The 17,559-nt window shown below is 35.4% G+C and overlaps 3 protein-coding genes across 5 annotated transcripts; 1 reads left to right on the forward strand and 2 right to left on the reverse strand.

Annotated features, from left to right (window-relative positions):
• Nucleotides 1–3,007: 3,007 nt before the first annotated feature.
• TOM5 (mitochondrial import receptor subunit TOM5-like protein) lies at nucleotides 3,008–4,105 on the reverse strand. The gene is made up of 2 exons (XM_089628285.1): nucleotides 3,924–4,105; nucleotides 3,008–3,342 (listed from the first exon to the last, which is right to left on the reverse strand). The coding sequence occupies exons 1-2, from the start codon at nucleotides 4,008–4,010 to the stop codon at nucleotides 3,265–3,267; spliced, it is 165 nt and encodes a 54-aa protein (XP_089484411.1). The 5' UTR covers nucleotides 4,011–4,105; the 3' UTR covers nucleotides 3,008–3,264.
• Nucleotides 4,106–6,100: 1,995 nt separating this feature from the next.
• Nucleotides 6,101–7,567, forward strand: LOC149384219 (wiskott-aldrich syndrome family protein, putative (DUF1118)). Its single transcript, XM_089628531.1, has 2 exons — nucleotides 6,101–6,346; nucleotides 6,946–7,567. Exons 1-2 carry the CDS (start codon nucleotides 6,209–6,211, stop codon nucleotides 7,315–7,317), a joined length of 510 nt encoding a protein of 169 aa, XP_089484657.1. The 5' UTR covers nucleotides 6,101–6,208; the 3' UTR covers nucleotides 7,318–7,567.
• On the reverse strand, nucleotides 7,499–11,966 carry LOC149384220 (Nuclear transport factor 2 (NTF2) family protein with RNA binding (RRM-RBD-RNP motifs) domain-containing protein). 3 transcript variants are annotated; one of them, XM_089628528.1, is made up of 9 exons: nucleotides 11,778–11,966; nucleotides 11,045–11,236; nucleotides 10,107–10,410; nucleotides 9,774–10,018; nucleotides 9,520–9,700; nucleotides 9,300–9,424; nucleotides 9,134–9,199; nucleotides 8,761–8,824; nucleotides 7,499–8,088 (listed from the first exon to the last, which is right to left on the reverse strand). In XM_089628528.1, exons 2-9 carry the CDS (start codon nucleotides 11,228–11,230, stop codon nucleotides 7,835–7,837), a joined length of 1,425 nt encoding a protein of 474 aa, XP_089484654.1. In that variant the 5' UTR covers nucleotides 11,231–11,236; nucleotides 11,778–11,966; the 3' UTR covers nucleotides 7,499–7,834. The 3 variants fall into 3 exon arrangements, with proteins under 3 accessions (XP_089484654.1, XP_089484655.1, XP_089484656.1); XM_089628529.1 differs by having other exon boundaries at nucleotides 9,300–9,421; nucleotides 11,778–11,965; XM_089628530.1 differs by having other exon boundaries at nucleotides 7,499–8,085; nucleotides 11,778–11,965.
• Nucleotides 11,967–17,559: the final 5,593 nt, after the last annotated feature.

A 17,559-nucleotide genomic window follows, 5' to 3' on the forward strand; every position in this document is an offset into this window, starting at 1 on the left:
TCCATTATATTATTTTTTTCAACTTGCCTTTTAGACTCAATAAATTGTTGCAGAGAAATTTCATTTATTTAGTAGAGCTCTTAAAGTAGCAAAAAATAATCATGAATTAACTTTTTACGAGTTGTTTTGCTCGAGTGTTGCCGCAAGTTAGTAAAAATAAATTATGCATTAATGTTTTATACAAAATAATAAGAAAATTTTATTGCAACTATTCAATCTCCTAATTTTTTATAAAATTATAATCAAAATTCTATTTTATTAAAAAAATAATCTATCATACCAAAGTAAATTAAATTAACTAAAACAGTTAATTTAATTTATTTCGGTTTGGTGGACTATTTTCTTAATAAAATAAAATTTTGATTACTTTTTAAAATGATTCATTTGAAATATAGCTAACTTAAACGTTTTGCATTGCTAAAGAGTCAACATTTAATAAATCTTAGATAAATAACCACTTTCAGACGTAAATCTTAGGTAAATAGTCATTTCGTATACCAAACGTTGGCTATTTACCTAATATTTACGTCTAAAAGTGATTACTTACTTAAAGATTTACCAAATGTTGACTATTTAGCAATGTCAAATGTTCAATTGGCTATTTTCTTAATTTTCTATCTTTTAAAAGGAATGTGCACTATTGGGCTACTGGTCTAATTGTCCCGAATAATAATAGTGTGTAAGTTGTGCCTCATCATCATGACACGTCATCAACAACTCAAGAGCGCGGGCTGAAGTTGTTTAAGCAAGTTGTAACTAGGGATGTGTGAGTATATAAGGAATTGAGTAGTTAATGGTTTATCCAATTCATTCATTTGTAGTTGAAGAAAATTAGAAGAAAGAGAGAGAGAAGTAAGATCTGAGAGAAAGTGTAAGAGATCAAGAATATGGTCTTGATCTCAAGGGAAACACGAGAGATAAACATTTGTGAGGCTCCTTGGTTTCCGAGTTGAAGCTTGAAGCCAAGATCAAGAGTTTAATCATATTATGTACTTGGACTACGATTTGAAGATAGTGGATCATCTAAATAGGACTTTCTCGAGGCCTCAATGGATTAAGATTCATTCTGAATCTGAACCAGGATAAATCAGCGTCTTCTTCTTCTTCTTCTTCTTCTTCTTCTTGTGTGTTATGTTCTTCGAGCCGATTTTACACAGATAACTTCCAGTAGAAGTTATTGCTGATTTTGTGTTTTGATCTGGTTTTCGATTTGATATCCTGAAGAATTGTGCTTTTCCGCGTTCGATTCTTAACAAATTGGTATCGGAGTCATTTATCTTTCACTAGTACAAGTGTTTGATCAAGTCTTCATCATTCTCAACCTAATTGAAGTTTTTTTTCCTCAAATTGAGTCCCTGATCAAGATTCAAGGTGATGGAAAATTTCAAATCCAACATTGAGAAGTTTGATGGAAAGAACAACTTCAACCTATGGCGTATCAAGATGGAACCTCACCTCGGAAATTTAGGGCTCGATGAAGCTCTGAAAGGCAAGTCGAAGATGTCAACATCTCACACTCCGGAAATAAAGTTGGAAATTCTAAAGAAGGCAAAGAACTTGATCATATTGAGTCTCAGCGATCAAATCTTGAGAAAGGTGGTGAAAGAAGAAACGGCGGTTGGAATGTGGTTCAAGCTTGAGGCACTTTTCACTCTACCGCATTTGCTCTTCTCCGAAACTCACCAAACATTTTTTTTACTCGATTTTCTTTGAATATACAAAGAATTTTTGCCAAACAACCTATAGTTTCTCCGATTTTCGAGCTAAGTACGATGGCAAAACGATTAAATACATCTTCGTCGACTATTTTTGCTCCGACTGCGGCATCGCCAACGAAAGTGGCCGATTTTTGCAGGTGTTTAAAACCTTGCTATAATGTACATTACATAATTTCTCCCACTTGTCACCCTTGAATCGTACTTATTTACCTTGGTCCAACAAACACTGATCATGGCGATAATGATCGCCCCATTATCTTCGCAACATGAGCTAAGTTAGTTTATCAAAAGTTAATGCTTTGTTGAAGAAAGGATACGAGGACTACTCGATGTATCGGCAATGACAATAGAAGAACAGCAATAAGTGACAGTGAATCGGTGGGAAATGACGATGACGAGGGTCAACAAAAATCGCAATGTTGGTGAGACAAGCAGAGAAACAAGGCAAGGGTATAAATATCCCATTTTCTCAACGATACACAAAATTTTTACGTCAACTATAAATCATCTCTCGAGGCCGGGGCGGGGGTGCACCCATTGAGCTAGACCTAACCAAGGTTTGAGTTACCGAGGTAACCGTTGGGTTACCACACGATATACCGCTAACCGCCAGATCCCGTTACCGAAACATACAAAACCGTGAAATAACCATAAAATTGGAGTTTACCTCGCCAGTACTGATAGAGAATCCCAAGATACAAAAAACCAGCCCGACTTAGTTCAAAACTTCATAAAAACCAAAATTTACCGTGGGAAAAAAAAACCATGCTTTACCGCAATTCTAAATAAAAAATAAAAATTGTTTAAACTTATTTTATACGTATTAATTATGGAAAATCTACAATTTTTTTCTTCAAAAAACTAGCGATAAACCTTTTGTCGTCTGAGTCCCCACATGTTAATGGTATCTCCTTGGTCCTAACATGGGATTTATTTTGCGCTAAATCATAAGATCATTTACAACAGAAATATACAGTCCATCGCTCGAAAAAGGAACATAATATCAATACACCATTCCTGCTAAGAACTTGGCAATTATTGATATGCAATATCAGCACCCAATTCAAGTTTTTAAATATGTTTAGTCTCATTCATCCAATACAAACATATAAGGATATAACTAATACTTAATTAAGTAGGTTTTTTTTTTTGGTAAATTAGACTAGGGAGAAACCAGAACACACATTTAAGAATCACACATCAGGAACCCGTAGACATTGTTGGCATTTTTCAATCAGGCTTCTTTTAAAACTTTCTTAATTACTTCACTTAGACTACTGATCACCAAATGAACAAGAACGGTAGACTATTCATCTAAGTTTGTAAACCATGATTGTTTTGAACTATGTATCGGTTCGGTTCGCACACCTGACATCTACTATCAAGGTGAGAGGTTCATCAAATCGACATAATTCACATAATCCCATAATCAAATATTATCCATGAACTACTGAGATTAACGGAAATACCCATGAACCTTATCGGCCACGAAATCGATTGTCAAGGAAAACAGAGACTACATATTGGAGAGCCATCAACATGCTCATCATATTGCCATTAGATCACCGTAATTACGCATCAGCAATATCGCACCGGCAAAAAGCCCCGCAGCCCGAAACAGTTTCTGCAAAACAGAATAATGATAAAAACATTACACTGGTTTCCTTAACCCAACCAAACCAAAACAAACAATTTTCTAACAAAAAAATATGGTTCATGATGGGTTTAATGAGCTTCTTTTTATTTTTTATTTTTATTTTACTTCTATGAATCAGGAAGTATAAATCTCCAAATATTAACTTTATACCTCCGGGTTGTGCAACCCTGAGAAACGATTGAATCTCCAACTAATAATATTAATAAAAAAAGACATCAGGATTGTTCATCATCTACCATCGCTATGTTCTCCAGCAATAGAAAACTAAATGAATTGGAAAACGAAAATTTATACCCTTCAATTAGAGAAGAATGGGAAGGCGTTTTACATATCGTTGAATTTTTTCATCAACGATGGGTTATACGCTCAGATTTATACGAGGCGTTTTATATATCGTTGAATTTCGTTTTCCATCAGCAAAAATTTATACCCTTCAAACGAAAATTCTCCATCAACGATTTTTCATTCCTTCAATACTGAAAAATCGGTATTCTTTAGCCCAGAAGTGAGAGAAGGCGTTTCGAAATACGAGAAGAAATAGAACTCACCGTATTCTGAGCCCACTTCTCTTCGTCGTTGTAATTGGAGTATATGAAGTTTTTAACCTTGTCGACTGAGATCATAGAATCCGCCATTGTGAAATGAGAGAGAGAGAGAGAGAGTTTCAATTAGGGTTTTTGCTGCTTTGGGCTTGGAGTGGAATAGAAATTAGACGAGACGACTTAACTGTCGAAACAGTGCTCGTTGTAGACTCTGTGCTTAAGTTACGAAATTAGCCTTCATTTCGGCCATTGCCTGGTTCCGACTCCACTGGCCCGGCCCAGCATGGCCCGTTAAAGCTTCTAAGCTGGTGTTAAATCAGCTACGATTAATATGCTATAATACTAATATCAATTATATCAATCACAATTTAGTGATATACCGCTTACAATTAGATTAGCAGCCTATATAGCTCTATGCTAAAGTTTCATTTTATTAAGAAAATAGACCAACATATCGAAGTAAATTAAATGAACTAAAACAATTAATTGAATTTATTTCGGCCAGACTTGCATATTACAATAATGGCTCGTTGAGCACTTATAAAATTGTCTAATGTCCTCTATATATAGAAATATATGGTAGATAGGATTTTTTTTATTTAGGTGGCGCCAAGCGTGAATGAAGGAGTTAGCGACGGCTTCCAAGTGCATCTATGGGATAGGTTGAGTACGGAGCTCAGCCTGCACACCCTTTGGTGCCCGATTTGTTGACCTAGAGTGTGGATTGAGGCCATTCTGAAAGCAAGACTCGGTCCACCAAGGCCCATGGATTGACTTTGGCACAATTTGGGGTCGGGTCGAGCGTAGTGCTCGGACCGACAAGCATGTTGGGTGTCCAAGTCTTGACCTCGAGCTCATATCTCTGCTAGACCGTGTATGAGTCGACCTATTTTCTTCCTCGGGCACCCGAATCGTGCTCCCAAGTGTGGTCTTTGGTTGAGCCCATTTGGACGGCTCGGGGGTCTTCAAACGCGAGACACATAGTATGATTGTTGGATTAGGATGGGCTTAGTGTGGTCCTAGTGGAGCATATTTAATTGAATCTATAGGACAAAGCTGAGAAAGGAACCAAGTAGATAGGATTGACATGTGACTTCCGGCTGGGCTGATTCGAGTATGGGGCTCAACCCAACACGTCTTATTGGGCGTCTGATCACTTAGCTTAGGCACAAGCCCAAACTAGCATGACTGCAAGTCAAGTCGTCGGAGATATATGCCCTCTGTCCGATTTTGGCACGCGGGTTGTGCTGGCAAGCCCGACCGCAACTTTTGGCGTAAATACCTATGTGAGCTTGGGCTCGTTTAGGATTTGGTTTTCTCGGTTAAAAGCCTTTATTTTTATAGTAATTAATCTAATTTATTAGCTAATAAACTTAAAGCATATAAGTCACAAATCAAATTATTGATAATTTTATTATATAAAATAAGAGATATAATTTATACCCTAACCATACAAAAACTGAATAGATGTTAAACAATAATGGATTATCAGAGTAACTTTTTGAAGATAAACAAACTATGAGCATCTTTAATGGTTTATGGCTTAACAAATTTAGGGATTTGCTAGTAAATATTAAAAGTGTTTAACTAGTTGCTTAACCATTGTTTTACATATTGGCTATTGATTTAGCTAAGCAAAATAGCTCTATAGAGCTAGTTGCTTAACTATTTAGCTCTAGAAAAATCTATGTGGCAAATAGAGCTAATACATTTAGCTAAACCATTACAGATGTTAGCTTTATAAAGGTGTTCGTTTTAGCTTAAGAAAAGTTATTTCATTTTTTTTGTTTTTTTTTTTACGAAAAAGACTAAAAAACTACAAAATCAATAACCTAAAATAATAAATCAAACGGAACACGCATGCCTCATAGTATAGAATAATTAGACATAAATTTGACTATATTTTTAATATTTGAATAATAAGATTATATGTACGTATTTAAAACAAAAAATTAGATAAATAGTCAACTAAAACGTTTGAAAACCAACGTTTCCTAAATCTAAAGTAAATAGTCATAAAGATGACGTGATCTAATATTTACGAAACGTTGTCTATTTAGAATGATTGTATTAATTAGAAATTTAGAATGATACTGATGCATTTGTCGTGATAGACCAGACAAGACCAATCATGGCAACCTATCATTGCGTGACATTTGGAGCCCAAATCTGAAACCAATCCAGTTTCTCTTGTGCATCATTCATTCAGTTGGGTGGTATGTGAGAAGCTAATTTAAGCTTAACCATAATATTCGAGCCACTGTAAAGTCAGAGAGAGAGAGAGAGAGAAAATGGCTTCTAATGCATTTTGTGGGAGCAGAGCAGTGGCGAAGAGTTGTTCTTCATACTCGCCTCTACTCATCAAATCAATGGCTACCCAGAAACCCATTTCAGCTGCTAACAAAACTGTCAGCTCCAATTCCAAAAAGGCAATTAAATATCTTCTCTTCTCTTTCTCTCTCTCTCTCCTCTATATATTTTTTTGGGAATTCTTAATAGTATATTTTGATGAAATTCTTTCGTCGCATATTGTATCGATCACATGCTAAAGATAGCATCTTGACGCCTCTAATTCGTATTTCAACCAAGAAAAATATCCCGTACAATTCAAATAATTTCCTTTGACAGGACTTGGTATCTTTTTAGACTGTAAGATTGTGGTGAACAATGACAAATGCACAGTGGATTGTAGTTTTTTTTAGGTTACCATCCCTAGTTATCCTCCGAGAAGAATATCCCATACATCATGACAAGACTAGTATTGCTTTGGACTGCAATTGTAATGGGAATAAAATATGAAAATGGCATTAGTGATTACTTTTCTTTTCTTAATTTTTAACAAGCAAAGAGCTTTCTCACTTTGACGGAACTCAATCTCAAATTTCGATTGTCTGGGCAATGAGAGTAGTAACCATGACTTTACACACCTTATTGAGTCTCCTCAATTTTTTTTCCCAATGTTTGTTCTCGTCCCTCAATTTTATATTTTATATTTATAGTTAGTGTGGTGGGGTCGTAATTTGAACAGAGCTCGACGGGGGTGAGGCTTCTAACGAGGGTGGAGCAGCTGAAGCTGCTGACGAAAGCGGAGAAGGCGGGTCTTTTGTCGGCAGCTGAGAAGGCGGGCCTCTCTCTCTCCTCCATAGAGAGGCTCGGCTTGCTCTCCAAGGCCGAGGAGCTCGGGGTTTTATCAGCCGCAACCGACCCGGGGACGCCCGGTGCGTTGCTCACCCTCAGCCTCGCTTTGCTGCTTGTGGGCCCCGCTTGCGCTTACCTCGTCCCCGAGGACCAAACTTGGCAAGTCGCCCTCCAAGCCCTTCTCGCTCTCGTTTCCGTCCTCGGCGGCTCCGCCGCTTTCGCTGCCTCCAATCTTGTTTCAAACTTGCAGAGATCAAATTGAAAAAAGAAAAAAAGAGTAATTCATTAGTTGTTATTTTTCTTACTCAGGATGATATTGTGTTTGTTTTAAGACTCGGTGATTTTGAAAAGCAATGTTCTCTACTCTTCAAATTGAGCTCTCACTGTGCAGAGGATAGTAGAAGAGGAAGGAATAGAAGAGAAGAGAAAAGAGAAGATGAGACTACATTGTCTGATTAAAAGAAGAGAAAAACATCAGATGTCATGAATAAATTCGTTACTTTCTTGCACAATTTGTACTCTTTCTCTCTCTCTCTCCACGCTTACAAAATAATTAAGCCAAGAGTAAAAATTAAAATTAAAAACGAAAACACCCTCAAAATATACTCTTACATGTCAACAGTGTTCAAGTAGAAATCAAAATTCTAGACCTTGATGCCCCCATTTAATCAAGCATATAAATAGGGGCTGAAAAGGAAGGAGTTCAAAAAAAAAAAAAAAAAAAAAAACCCTCAATTGTAGCCCAAAAAATAAAACACTGCCTATCAAATCGGAAGTCTCTATGAGACAACGGCGGAGCGGTTGTTGGGTGGTCCAGTCGAGCGACCAGCGGTGCCTCTGCCGCCGTTCTGGCGCTGATAGCTGTCACGGCCGCCGGACGAGCCCCGGCCGCGGCCCGAGTAGTCGCTTCTGTATTCGCCGCTTCTTCCTCCGTAATTACGACCGCCGCCACCGAAGTTCGGGCGGCCACGGAAACTGTCGCTCCGGAAACTGCCTCTTCCTGACGAGAACTTCCCTCTCCCGCCGCCACCTACTGAGGACACAGCACCAGCTCTGTTATGAGTCTCTTACTTTCTACCGCAAATAATTCATCAACTTTCACGCTGAATGACATTTTGGTCCCTAAAGCAATTTTTTTTAGCATAATAGTCTCAAACAATTGATTTCGTAGATTTTTAATTTACTCTTTCATTAATTAATTCATTGCGGGTCTGATGGACTATTTTCTTAATAAAATGAAACTTTGGCTAGATTATTGAAAGAGGCTATTTTCTTAATTTACTGCGGGTCTGGTAAGCTATTTTCTTAATAATATGAAACTTTGACTATTTTTTAAAAAGAGGATGAGCTATTGGGCACCTTTTAGTCAGAAATGAAATAATATGTTCATTTTGTTATATAAAAAAAGGGTAATTAATTTATAACCTAGCCCTACAAACACTAAATAAATGTTAAACAATCATGGATTATTAGAGTAAGATTGTGTTTTATTGAACCTTTTTGAAGATTAAACAAACTATTTGAATTTATAAAGGTGCTGGGTTTAGCTGAAAAAGTAAATTACTGAAGGGATAAAAAAGCGAAACACATAATAGTTCAGGTACTAATCGGGTCAAAAGCCTTTAGTTTTATAATCGTTTCTATAATTATTTTATAAGCCTGTAAGACTTGATGGAAATAAAAGCTTGTAAAATAGATGACTTACCTCGGGTGCTAGTTCTCTTCTCCTCAATAACGGCTTGGCGATCTCCGATAGTTACGGGTGAAGACTGCAATTTCAGCCGATATATATCAGTAACAGAGATTTATTTAGTATTAAAATATGAAATATAAGGTGGAGAAAAAGATGGATTATATAACCGAGCTTAGTTTAAATCACGAGATAGCCTCAACTTTCATACAAAAACAGAGCCTGTACTGACATTCAGATGCAGTGAAAATGAAATGTGATGCAGTTACTCCGATTCCAAAAAAAAGAAAAAAAAAGAGTGCTTTATTAAATGCAACATTTAAATATTCAAAGGTAAAGTTGTTAACAGCGAACAATTTTAGAAAACGCAGCAAGTCAATACGGTTACCTCAAGTGCACTCTGCATAGAGCTCATACTTTCAAATTCCACGAAGCCAAAACAGAATCCTTGTTGCTAAAAGAAGAAAAGAAGCTACATCAATAACCAGTGTTGAAGTAGAACATGCATAAAAAAAACCAATAAGAGAAGTTATCGCGTGAGAGCCGTAACAAACCTTACTACTTCTAACTTGGACTCCTTCACGTTTAATGGGACCGAATTTCTTAAACTCCTCCTCTAACTGTTCGACAGTCGCATCGTATGGCAAATTTCGCACATATATGGAGTGACCTTCAACTACTAACACGATAGGCGTGACTTGTGAGGTCTCATATACAAATCCAATAAAAATATCGAAAAAATTCTAAACAAAAAAAGTGGGAGAGGCTACGCACCTTCATGCACACTCTCAGTCTCGGAAGCAACGCTCTCACTAGGAACTGGCGGCGCTTCCACCGGAGGAGCCAATTTCTCGGAATTGAAAGACGGCTGTTCGGTGTTTATCGATGCTGGCCTCACAACACGATTCGGAACATGCGTCGGAGTTGGTGTTGTGTTTGCATTCATATTCTTCAACTAAACATTAAATTCGAGTCAGAAAAGGAAGAAGTGCAATGCACATATATAGATAAGGTTATCACAAACTTACAATTGAAGCGTATGATTTTTTAGGAGCATCTTCCTGTGTTTCAGGAGCTATATCGATACTTTTAGGGATGATTGTATTTTCGGTCGATATAGTAAGGGGTTCGATAGCCTCTTCCTCAATCACAGACCCTTCGTCGTTTTCCGAAGGATCGCAAACTTCAGGTTCATTATCAAGATCTTCATGTTCCTCGTACGGCGTTGTTTCCTCTACTACGAGATGATCTGGAACATGGGTAGGCTCTTCAACTAAAAAAAACGAAGGAAGGATTACAACGAAGAATGATGAAGCGAAGGCCAAGAAGTAAATTGTACATAAATGATGGGAATAGCGAACCTTGTTCAACTGGCTGCGAAGCTTCCTCGGCAATTTCACTGACACCGTTAAACGAGGCAGAGTCGACCTGTGCTGTTTCGATCTCCTCGACAAACCTGAAAACGTCGTTCAGGACGTAGAATCCTTTGTCTTGAGGAGCGAGAAAGAACGATTGTGTGAATTTCTTTTTGACTTCGTCTTTTCCGGTCAAGCATCCTGTAACAAGGACAATAACTCCTTTCCCAAACGAATACTGAGCATCTGCGGTTTTAATCTCTGCTGTGTACTCTTCAAAGTTTAACGACAAGATCTTTTCATTTATCGCCTGGACAAAAGAGAATAACACGATTTATGACCCAAGAAGCATATATCGCTCAAACTAAGATAAGATCATAACTTAGTATTTCAACGAGATCAACATTAAATATAAAGATGTATGTCAACACATCCCCATAAAGAAGCAATTTCACAATTTCTAACTGTATTACTAAAGAGAAACTGAATTCGTGAAGCAGAGAAGTAAAGCATTTGGATTCACCAATCCTGTAAGAGCTAAATGAGTCCAAAGTAATACTAAGATGTTCAAATTTTGAACAATGAAACTGTTGTTGCAATTAACACTGACTTATTACAACAAGTTTTAATTTTTAAAACTGGTCAAAAGATCTACTTCTAATAAAAATTCTATAGTTAATCTTCCTAAAAACTCCAACCGTTCGTTCATACAACATATCATTCAAACACTTTCAGGCATAGCGTTCAGCTCAAGAAGCCAAAACCCCAATCCATAAAACCTACCGAAAAGGACAAGTTTACAGATCTTCTTCGGTAAACTATTATTAATTTCAAAACTCAACCGAAATAAAATCGCAGTAGGACTTATATAGAAAATGAGGTCTGAAACCAAAGAAAAATGTAACACAAAATAGTTTTGAGTACGAATTGAACGAAATACATGCCTTCATGGTCAACACGGTTGTCATTGCGCCGGCAGAATCGGGTCGGCTGAGAGCACTGGAGTCTTGGTAAAACCGATGCACCAACTCCGGAGAGTGGTGAAGAATGTGGTAATACTGTTCCACAAACGCATTTCCCACAACTTGGGCACTCGGTGGGGCCGCGGGACTCGATTCCGGCGTCGCCATCTAAAACTGAAATGTCAACCAGTTGATTGAATTAGGGATTACTCTCTTGTTAAAATTGAATGAAGGAATACAAATCTGTGAATGAGGGAATTCATGATAGGCTTCATTAAACATCAAAAAGAGAAAATCTAAATTGAAAAAGGAAAAAAGATGTCTCAACACGCTAGCAAAACCCAAACCCTTAAGCCCTGGCAGATAAACTAAATCTGGGAAAAAGAATTATGAACAAAACAAAAATCAGGCGTTGGTTTGAGAAAGCTCATTAATGAAATGCTTCAACGGAAAAGTCTCAATGCTCGAGAACCCTTAGTGAACCCCGGCAGAGACTTCTCAGAAGAGAAAAGTTAAAGTCTTTATAATAAATAAAAATTAAAATTATGGTAAAGAAATAAGTAAAAAAGGAAAAAAGTATGGACTTTGAAAGCGTATAAACCTAGCGGATCAATGTGCCGAAAAGTGTCGGGAATCATAAATCTCAGATCGAACTTAACACAACTGAAACAGTAATATTACAGTGTAAAATCATAAGGCGTCAAGTTAGGTATACCTGGTTGGTGACTGATCTAATGAAGCTTGCGGAAGAGAGAGACTAGAGAGAGATCTGAGAGAGAGAGAGAGGACTTGAGAGTGGGAAATACGTACAGGGCAAAGATTCGAGAGATGCTTTTTATAGTTCTCTCTCAACTAGAAATTCAGATCACAAGAACAACGCTCACCAAAAAAGTTGTTTTAAAACCTGTTATGAATCTCCCGTTAAGGGAAAAATAATAAAAAATAAAAATAAAGTGTTAATTCCTAATATGGGGCATAAGAAAGAAAAAGAAAACATGTTTTTGTGCTGTTTTTACAAATATAATAAAAAATAAAATAAAGTGTTAGTTCCTAATTTGGGATTTTAGAATAAGAAATTTCATTTTTTACAGTCGTATAAAAAAATTAGGCATGTACATCGGGTTGAGTTATTCGGGTTTGTACATTTCATGAACTCGATCCGAAATCTTCGGTTTGTCATTTTTATAACTCAACCCAAACTGTTTATGGTACTGAAACCAAATCAACCCGAACCGATATTAATCAGGTCAGTTTAGTTTGATTTATTTGGGGTGACTTAAGTCGGTTTGTTCGGGTTAATTTGTCATAACAAAAGTACAAAATAGAATCGTTGAATCAAATTCATAAAAAAAAACCATGCAAATACTAAAAATATATAAATTATGTTTCATCTCAAATTTCATACTCCATAAAAATCCAGACCTTATGAAAAATTTGTAAAGTAATAAATACAAAAATGAGTTCTAGAAACTAATATAAGAAAGTTTTTATGATCATATCGAGTCTACTTGTATTATATATTTATCAACTATCGTGAGCATAAAGATACATTTATATATGGTATATTTTTTATTTTACCTTGATAACATTTTTCATTTTTTTAGAGAAAAAGTCTTTATTATAATGTGATCGGATTGGCTTGGTTTAATCTAATCTCATGACGATAAAAAACCAAACCAACCCGAAACACTTGCGAGTTGGGTTGGTTTCAACCCAAAATTCTTCGGGTTATAATGGGGCGGATTAAAAAAGAGTTCGGTTTGGTTTGGATGATCGAGTTGTTTGAGTTGCCGGTTCTCATGAACGCCCCTAAAAAATTGTAACTAAATTTTGTATTCATACATTTTTTAAATTAGACTTTTTGTCATATTTTATGGACAAAAATATTACTAAAATCTTTCAAACCCTTATTTTTCACTATTCCTCTCATCGAAGTTCATCGTAAATCATCGAAAAACATCATAAGTCATCGTAAATCATGAAAAAGTATTGAAAATTTGTGCAAATTTCATCAAAATTTTAGTTGAATTTCATCTAGAGACATCTAGGTAAATCGGAAATCGGTATTTTACATAAATTTCATACAAAATTTAAAGAACACGATAAATTCTAGATTTTTAAATCTTATATTTAACTCTAAGTACTAACATAAACAATACTTTAATCTAAATTAATTTGAAATGAATATACGACATGAACTTACTCCTACTCTTCATCTTCAATCCACGAATCCAGCTTTTTAGATAGAATAAAGAGTTAGAGAGAGATGAGTGAGAAATGATTGATATGAGAAGAAATACTGTTTAAAAAGTTTTAAGAGTACTTTTGTCTAAAAAATATAATAAAAAATTATACTTAAAAATATAAGAATAAAAAATTTAATTACGGATTTTGTTACTATCCAGAAAATGAAATTTGATTTTACAATCAACCCAGAACCGTTAAATAAAACAGAAACGAAAATAGAAAAACTTACTTTACTAGGTTGTTAAAAAAAAAACAACGAGTAAGAGGTTATTGGAAAATCAATAAGGTGCATATAAATAGTGGTCTTTCTCTCTCTTTTTTTTTTTTTTTTTTTTTTTAAATTTAAGAAAAGATCAATAGGGGTCTTGGATATAGGGTTTAGGCATTGTTTTAAAGTTTAAACAAGTTTAAATTAGGTTAGGCGTTGTTTGGTTTTTCCAAAAAATGCTTTTAAATTTGGGAAAATGGTGACAAAAATACTCAATGTTTAGATAAAACACTACTTATATACTCATATTCTTTTTTTTCTTGGGCAAAAATATTCAAAGTTTCAAATTTAGCTACACGTAAATACTTTGCCGTTAAAATTTATGTTTGAACTTAACGGTCCGAGTAGTAACGGACTCACTATAACGTAACATATGGTATTTTTGTCAAAGAAAAAAAAAACTTTGAGTATATAAGTAGTATTTTGACCAAACATTGAGTATTATTGTCACCATTTCCCCTCTAAATTTCTTTGGTAAGAAAATATATTTTTATAATTTTTTTTTGGAAAATGAGTATACTATCCCCATCAGTCTACCAGTATTAGGAGGATAGTCTAAGTTTGAATAAATTAAGGGAATAGCCTAAGTGATATTTCACTACCTAAATTACCCTTGTATATAACAAAGCAAATCCATAACTCAATCAGATCTTCCAAAAATTTTCAAACCTAAACCTAAACTCGCCGATCCACTTCACGCCGCCGATCCATTTCACGCCGCCGCGTCGTTGCCGATCGTCGTCCATCGTCGTTGCTGATCAACCAGCGCCTCTCTCTCGTTCGTCGCCGATCATCGTCCATCGTCGTTGCAGATCATACCACAAATCAACAAGCTTGAGATCGTCAGCCGACGCGCGCCTCTGACGCGAGCCCATCACGAGTTCCGGCGAGCTCCTCTGCGCGACCTGACCGGCCTCCGATGCCGGCGATTCCGAGCTCCCTCCTTCACCAAGCTTCAACTGAGGAAGAAGAGTAATGAGGACGAAGTGAAGATACATCTTGGTCAAGCTAAGAGATTTGGAATTAGGGTTTCCGATTGAGAATAATTGGGGATTTACAAATTATAAGCTTGATGTCTGAATTGAAGTGATATAGAACTTGGTTTGGTCTCGAATTGTTGAGTTATTCTGTTGATTCAGTGCTAATGCGCGAATCAGTTAACTAATTAACTGACTAAATTGAGTTAGGTTAATTAATTAACTGATTTGTTGAATTAAAAATTAGTTTAGGCTCTGATTTTTTTATGAGTAAAGTTAATTTACTAACTGACTGAATTAGGAATTAGGTTAATTAATTGAATGCTTTGAATATTAATTAACTTAAGTTCTGATTTTTGTAAATTTTTCGTGAATTTTCAATCCAAACATTCAGTTAATTAATTAACCTAACTCAATTCAGTCTGTTAATTAATTAACTGATTCGCGAAGGGTATAATTGTCTGCTAAGAAAAAATGGGCTATTTCATTAATTAAATGAAACTTGATCTATTCCCCCTAATAAGAAGTGTAAAATGGGCTAGTGATAAAATAATGAGTTTTATATAGAATAATGAGTTTTAATGATCGGTAAAATTAATAAAAATGACAAAATAGATATGTTTTATGTTTATAATAAATAGTCATATGCTCAATCTATAAAAATATATTGAAGTAGGTGTTTATAAATTGTAAAAAATACTTTAAGATTTTTGTTTGACATAAAAAAAAAAAATTAATAAAGTTGATGAAAGAGGATATGTCGAAAAAAAAGTACATGTTTCAAAAAATACCTACATGTTATTAGTTTTTTAGTTTAAAATGAAAGAACACTTTTTAACTTAATTTTTTTTATCAAACACTAAATTAAAATTATAAAAGAAAGCAGCATATAAAAGCAAACCCAAACACAGCCTTTGTAATATTATGCTACCATGACCTATCTTTTTTTATTTTTATTTTTATTTTTATTATAATCAACAAATTCCATTCAATCCAAAAAGCTACTAATGAGCAAATTACAAAGAAATTGAAATTCTACTAGACTAAACCAACTAGACATGTCAAAATTTGTGTCGCGTATAAACCACCGAGATCTAAACGTAGGATTAAACCTACTCGGGATCTACCAAAATATTTTCCTATCCCAAAATCGAAAATAAACTCTTACAAATCTAAAGATGACAACATAAAACATCACCGAAACAACAAGCCATGTACACATATTAAAATACCACTACAAATATCATAAATCCACTACAAATATCATAAACATAATTCACACGAAACCCAATGGTAACCAGTACCCTTGCATTTTGCTCGTAGTCTAGTCTTGTCACTAAAACATGTTAAAATTCGCGATCACCCTTGATAAACTCCTCTCTGAGTACTTGTCTTAAATGCTCAATAGAGGGAATTCTATACCCAGTTCGAACTTGAAATCAACGGGATTTCTGCATCAGTTGTACTTGTGGCTTGCTCCTCCTCGTCACTACAGAGGCTCTTGAGGTCACTCTCAGACCTAACTCCATCAGAGCCGTCATCACGAACATGTACCTCATTGCAGACGTCATTTACGATATACAACCATTGATGTGGACGATAAGTTTTTTCGTTCTCTCTGTCGTCTTCGCACTCCTCTTCGTGAAGTTCAAATCCTGCCTCCTTTTCGCTTCGTGTTGGGTCATTTGTTCAAATTTGTGTCTTTCCATCCCTAATTTGAAGGTTGAGATTAATGATTCAAAATTTGGGATTAAGGAATAAACAAAGACGAAGGTAATGTGTTTTTCTTTCCGGCTTTCCTTTTATTATGTTTTTAGGCTGATTGTAAATGCCATCATCACCGTCCATTTTATAGACATCCAAAACTAACGACTCTAGTATCAATGGAAATACATAAATTTGACATTAAGTACTTATCCCGCAACTTTTAAATAAGAAGTATATAAGTGCAACAACTCGTAAATATTAATAATATTTGCCGCCATTTTTTTATATATATTATTATAGATCAAATACGTCGATATATCGTCATCATATTAATAAATTTAGATCGATATAAATTGATAAAGATACTGAAGTTATTATTGCATACTAATCACTATACCAACCAATAATTGATAGAGAAATTGCTTAATTTGCCACTAATTTCATAACATTTTCCCACTTTCCACCAAAATGCTAATTTTTCCCAAAATGCCACCATCTATGTCAACAATGTTGACATCTATGTTTGCTCTTCACTATTAGATGTCAACATTGTTGACATAAATGTGGCATTTTTGGAAAAATTAGTATTTTGGTGGAAAGTGAGAAAATGTTATGAAATTGATGGCAAATTAAGCAATTTCTCTAATTGATATAGCAGTAAAATTCGAACCTCCATATTGATATCAATTGTATCGATAATTTGATCACTTAGTATAATTAATAAACAAATATTTGTTACAACTAGCCAATCTTCTATCTCCTTTTAATGATATAGTCCAAGTTTCATTTTATTAGAAAAATAGTTCGTTACACCGAAGTTAATTAAATTAACCGTTTAATTAATTATTAATTGAAAAGTTAATTTAATTAATTTCGGTCGGCTGAACTATTTTATTAATAAGAGTGAGTATACTAACCCAATCAATCCACCAATATTATGATAATAGCCCAAGTTTGAATAAATTAAGTGAATAGCTCAATTAATATTTCACTACCTAAATTACCCTCATTTATAAGAGCAAAACTCAATTTTCCCAAAACCTAAACCTAAACTCGTTCTCATCTTCGTCCATTTCATGCCACCGATCCACTTCACGCCGCCGATCCATTTCACGCCGCCGCGTCGTCCATCCTCGTTGCTGATCCCTAACGTCGCCGGCGAGATCCGCCATAGACGCTGTCAAGATTTGCGATAGACGACGTCGATTCCGTCGAGCTCCGGCGGCGGCGATGCTCGGAGAATCGACGACTCAGATTGACTCGAAAATCAGCGAGGGGAGAGGAATCGGCGGCAGAGA

The sequence above is a fragment of the Urtica dioica genome, chromosome 10 (assembly GCF_054948205.1).
Source record: "Urtica dioica subsp. dioica isolate 48M chromosome 10, U.dioica_male_clone48M_v1_H2, whole genome shotgun sequence".
Taxonomy (NCBI): domain Eukaryota; kingdom Viridiplantae; phylum Streptophyta; class Magnoliopsida; order Rosales; family Urticaceae; genus Urtica; species Urtica dioica.

Excerpts from the sequence above, each read along its gene's own strand:
- LOC149384220 (XM_089628528.1), bottom strand. The coding sequence starts at position 11,230 with ATGGCGACGCCGGAATCGAGTCCCGCGGCCCCACCGAGTGCCCAAGTT. Across the intron at positions 9,701-9,773 it reads AAAAATCATACGCTTCAATT|TTGAAGAATATGAATGCAAA; the intron begins GTAAGTTTGTGA and ends TTTAATGTTTAG. Across the intron at positions 9,425-9,519 it reads GACTGAGAGTGTGCATGAAG|TAGTTGAAGGTCACTCCATA; the intron begins GTGCGTAGCCTC and ends CTATCGTGTTAG.
- TOM5 (XM_089628285.1), bottom strand. The coding sequence starts at position 4,010 with ATGGCGGATTCTATGATCTCAGTCGACAAGGTTAAAAACTTCATATAC. Across the intron at positions 3,343-3,923 it reads AGAAGTGGGCTCAGAATACG|AAACTGTTTCGGGCTGCGGG; the intron begins GTGAGTTCTATT and ends TCTGTTTTGCAG.
- LOC149384219 (XM_089628531.1), top strand. The coding sequence starts at position 6,209 with ATGGCTTCTAATGCATTTTGTGGGAGCAGAGCAGTGGCGAAGAGTTGT. Across the intron at positions 6,347-6,945 it reads TCAGCTCCAATTCCAAAAAG|AGCTCGACGGGGGTGAGGCT; the intron begins GCAATTAAATAT and ends TAATTTGAACAG.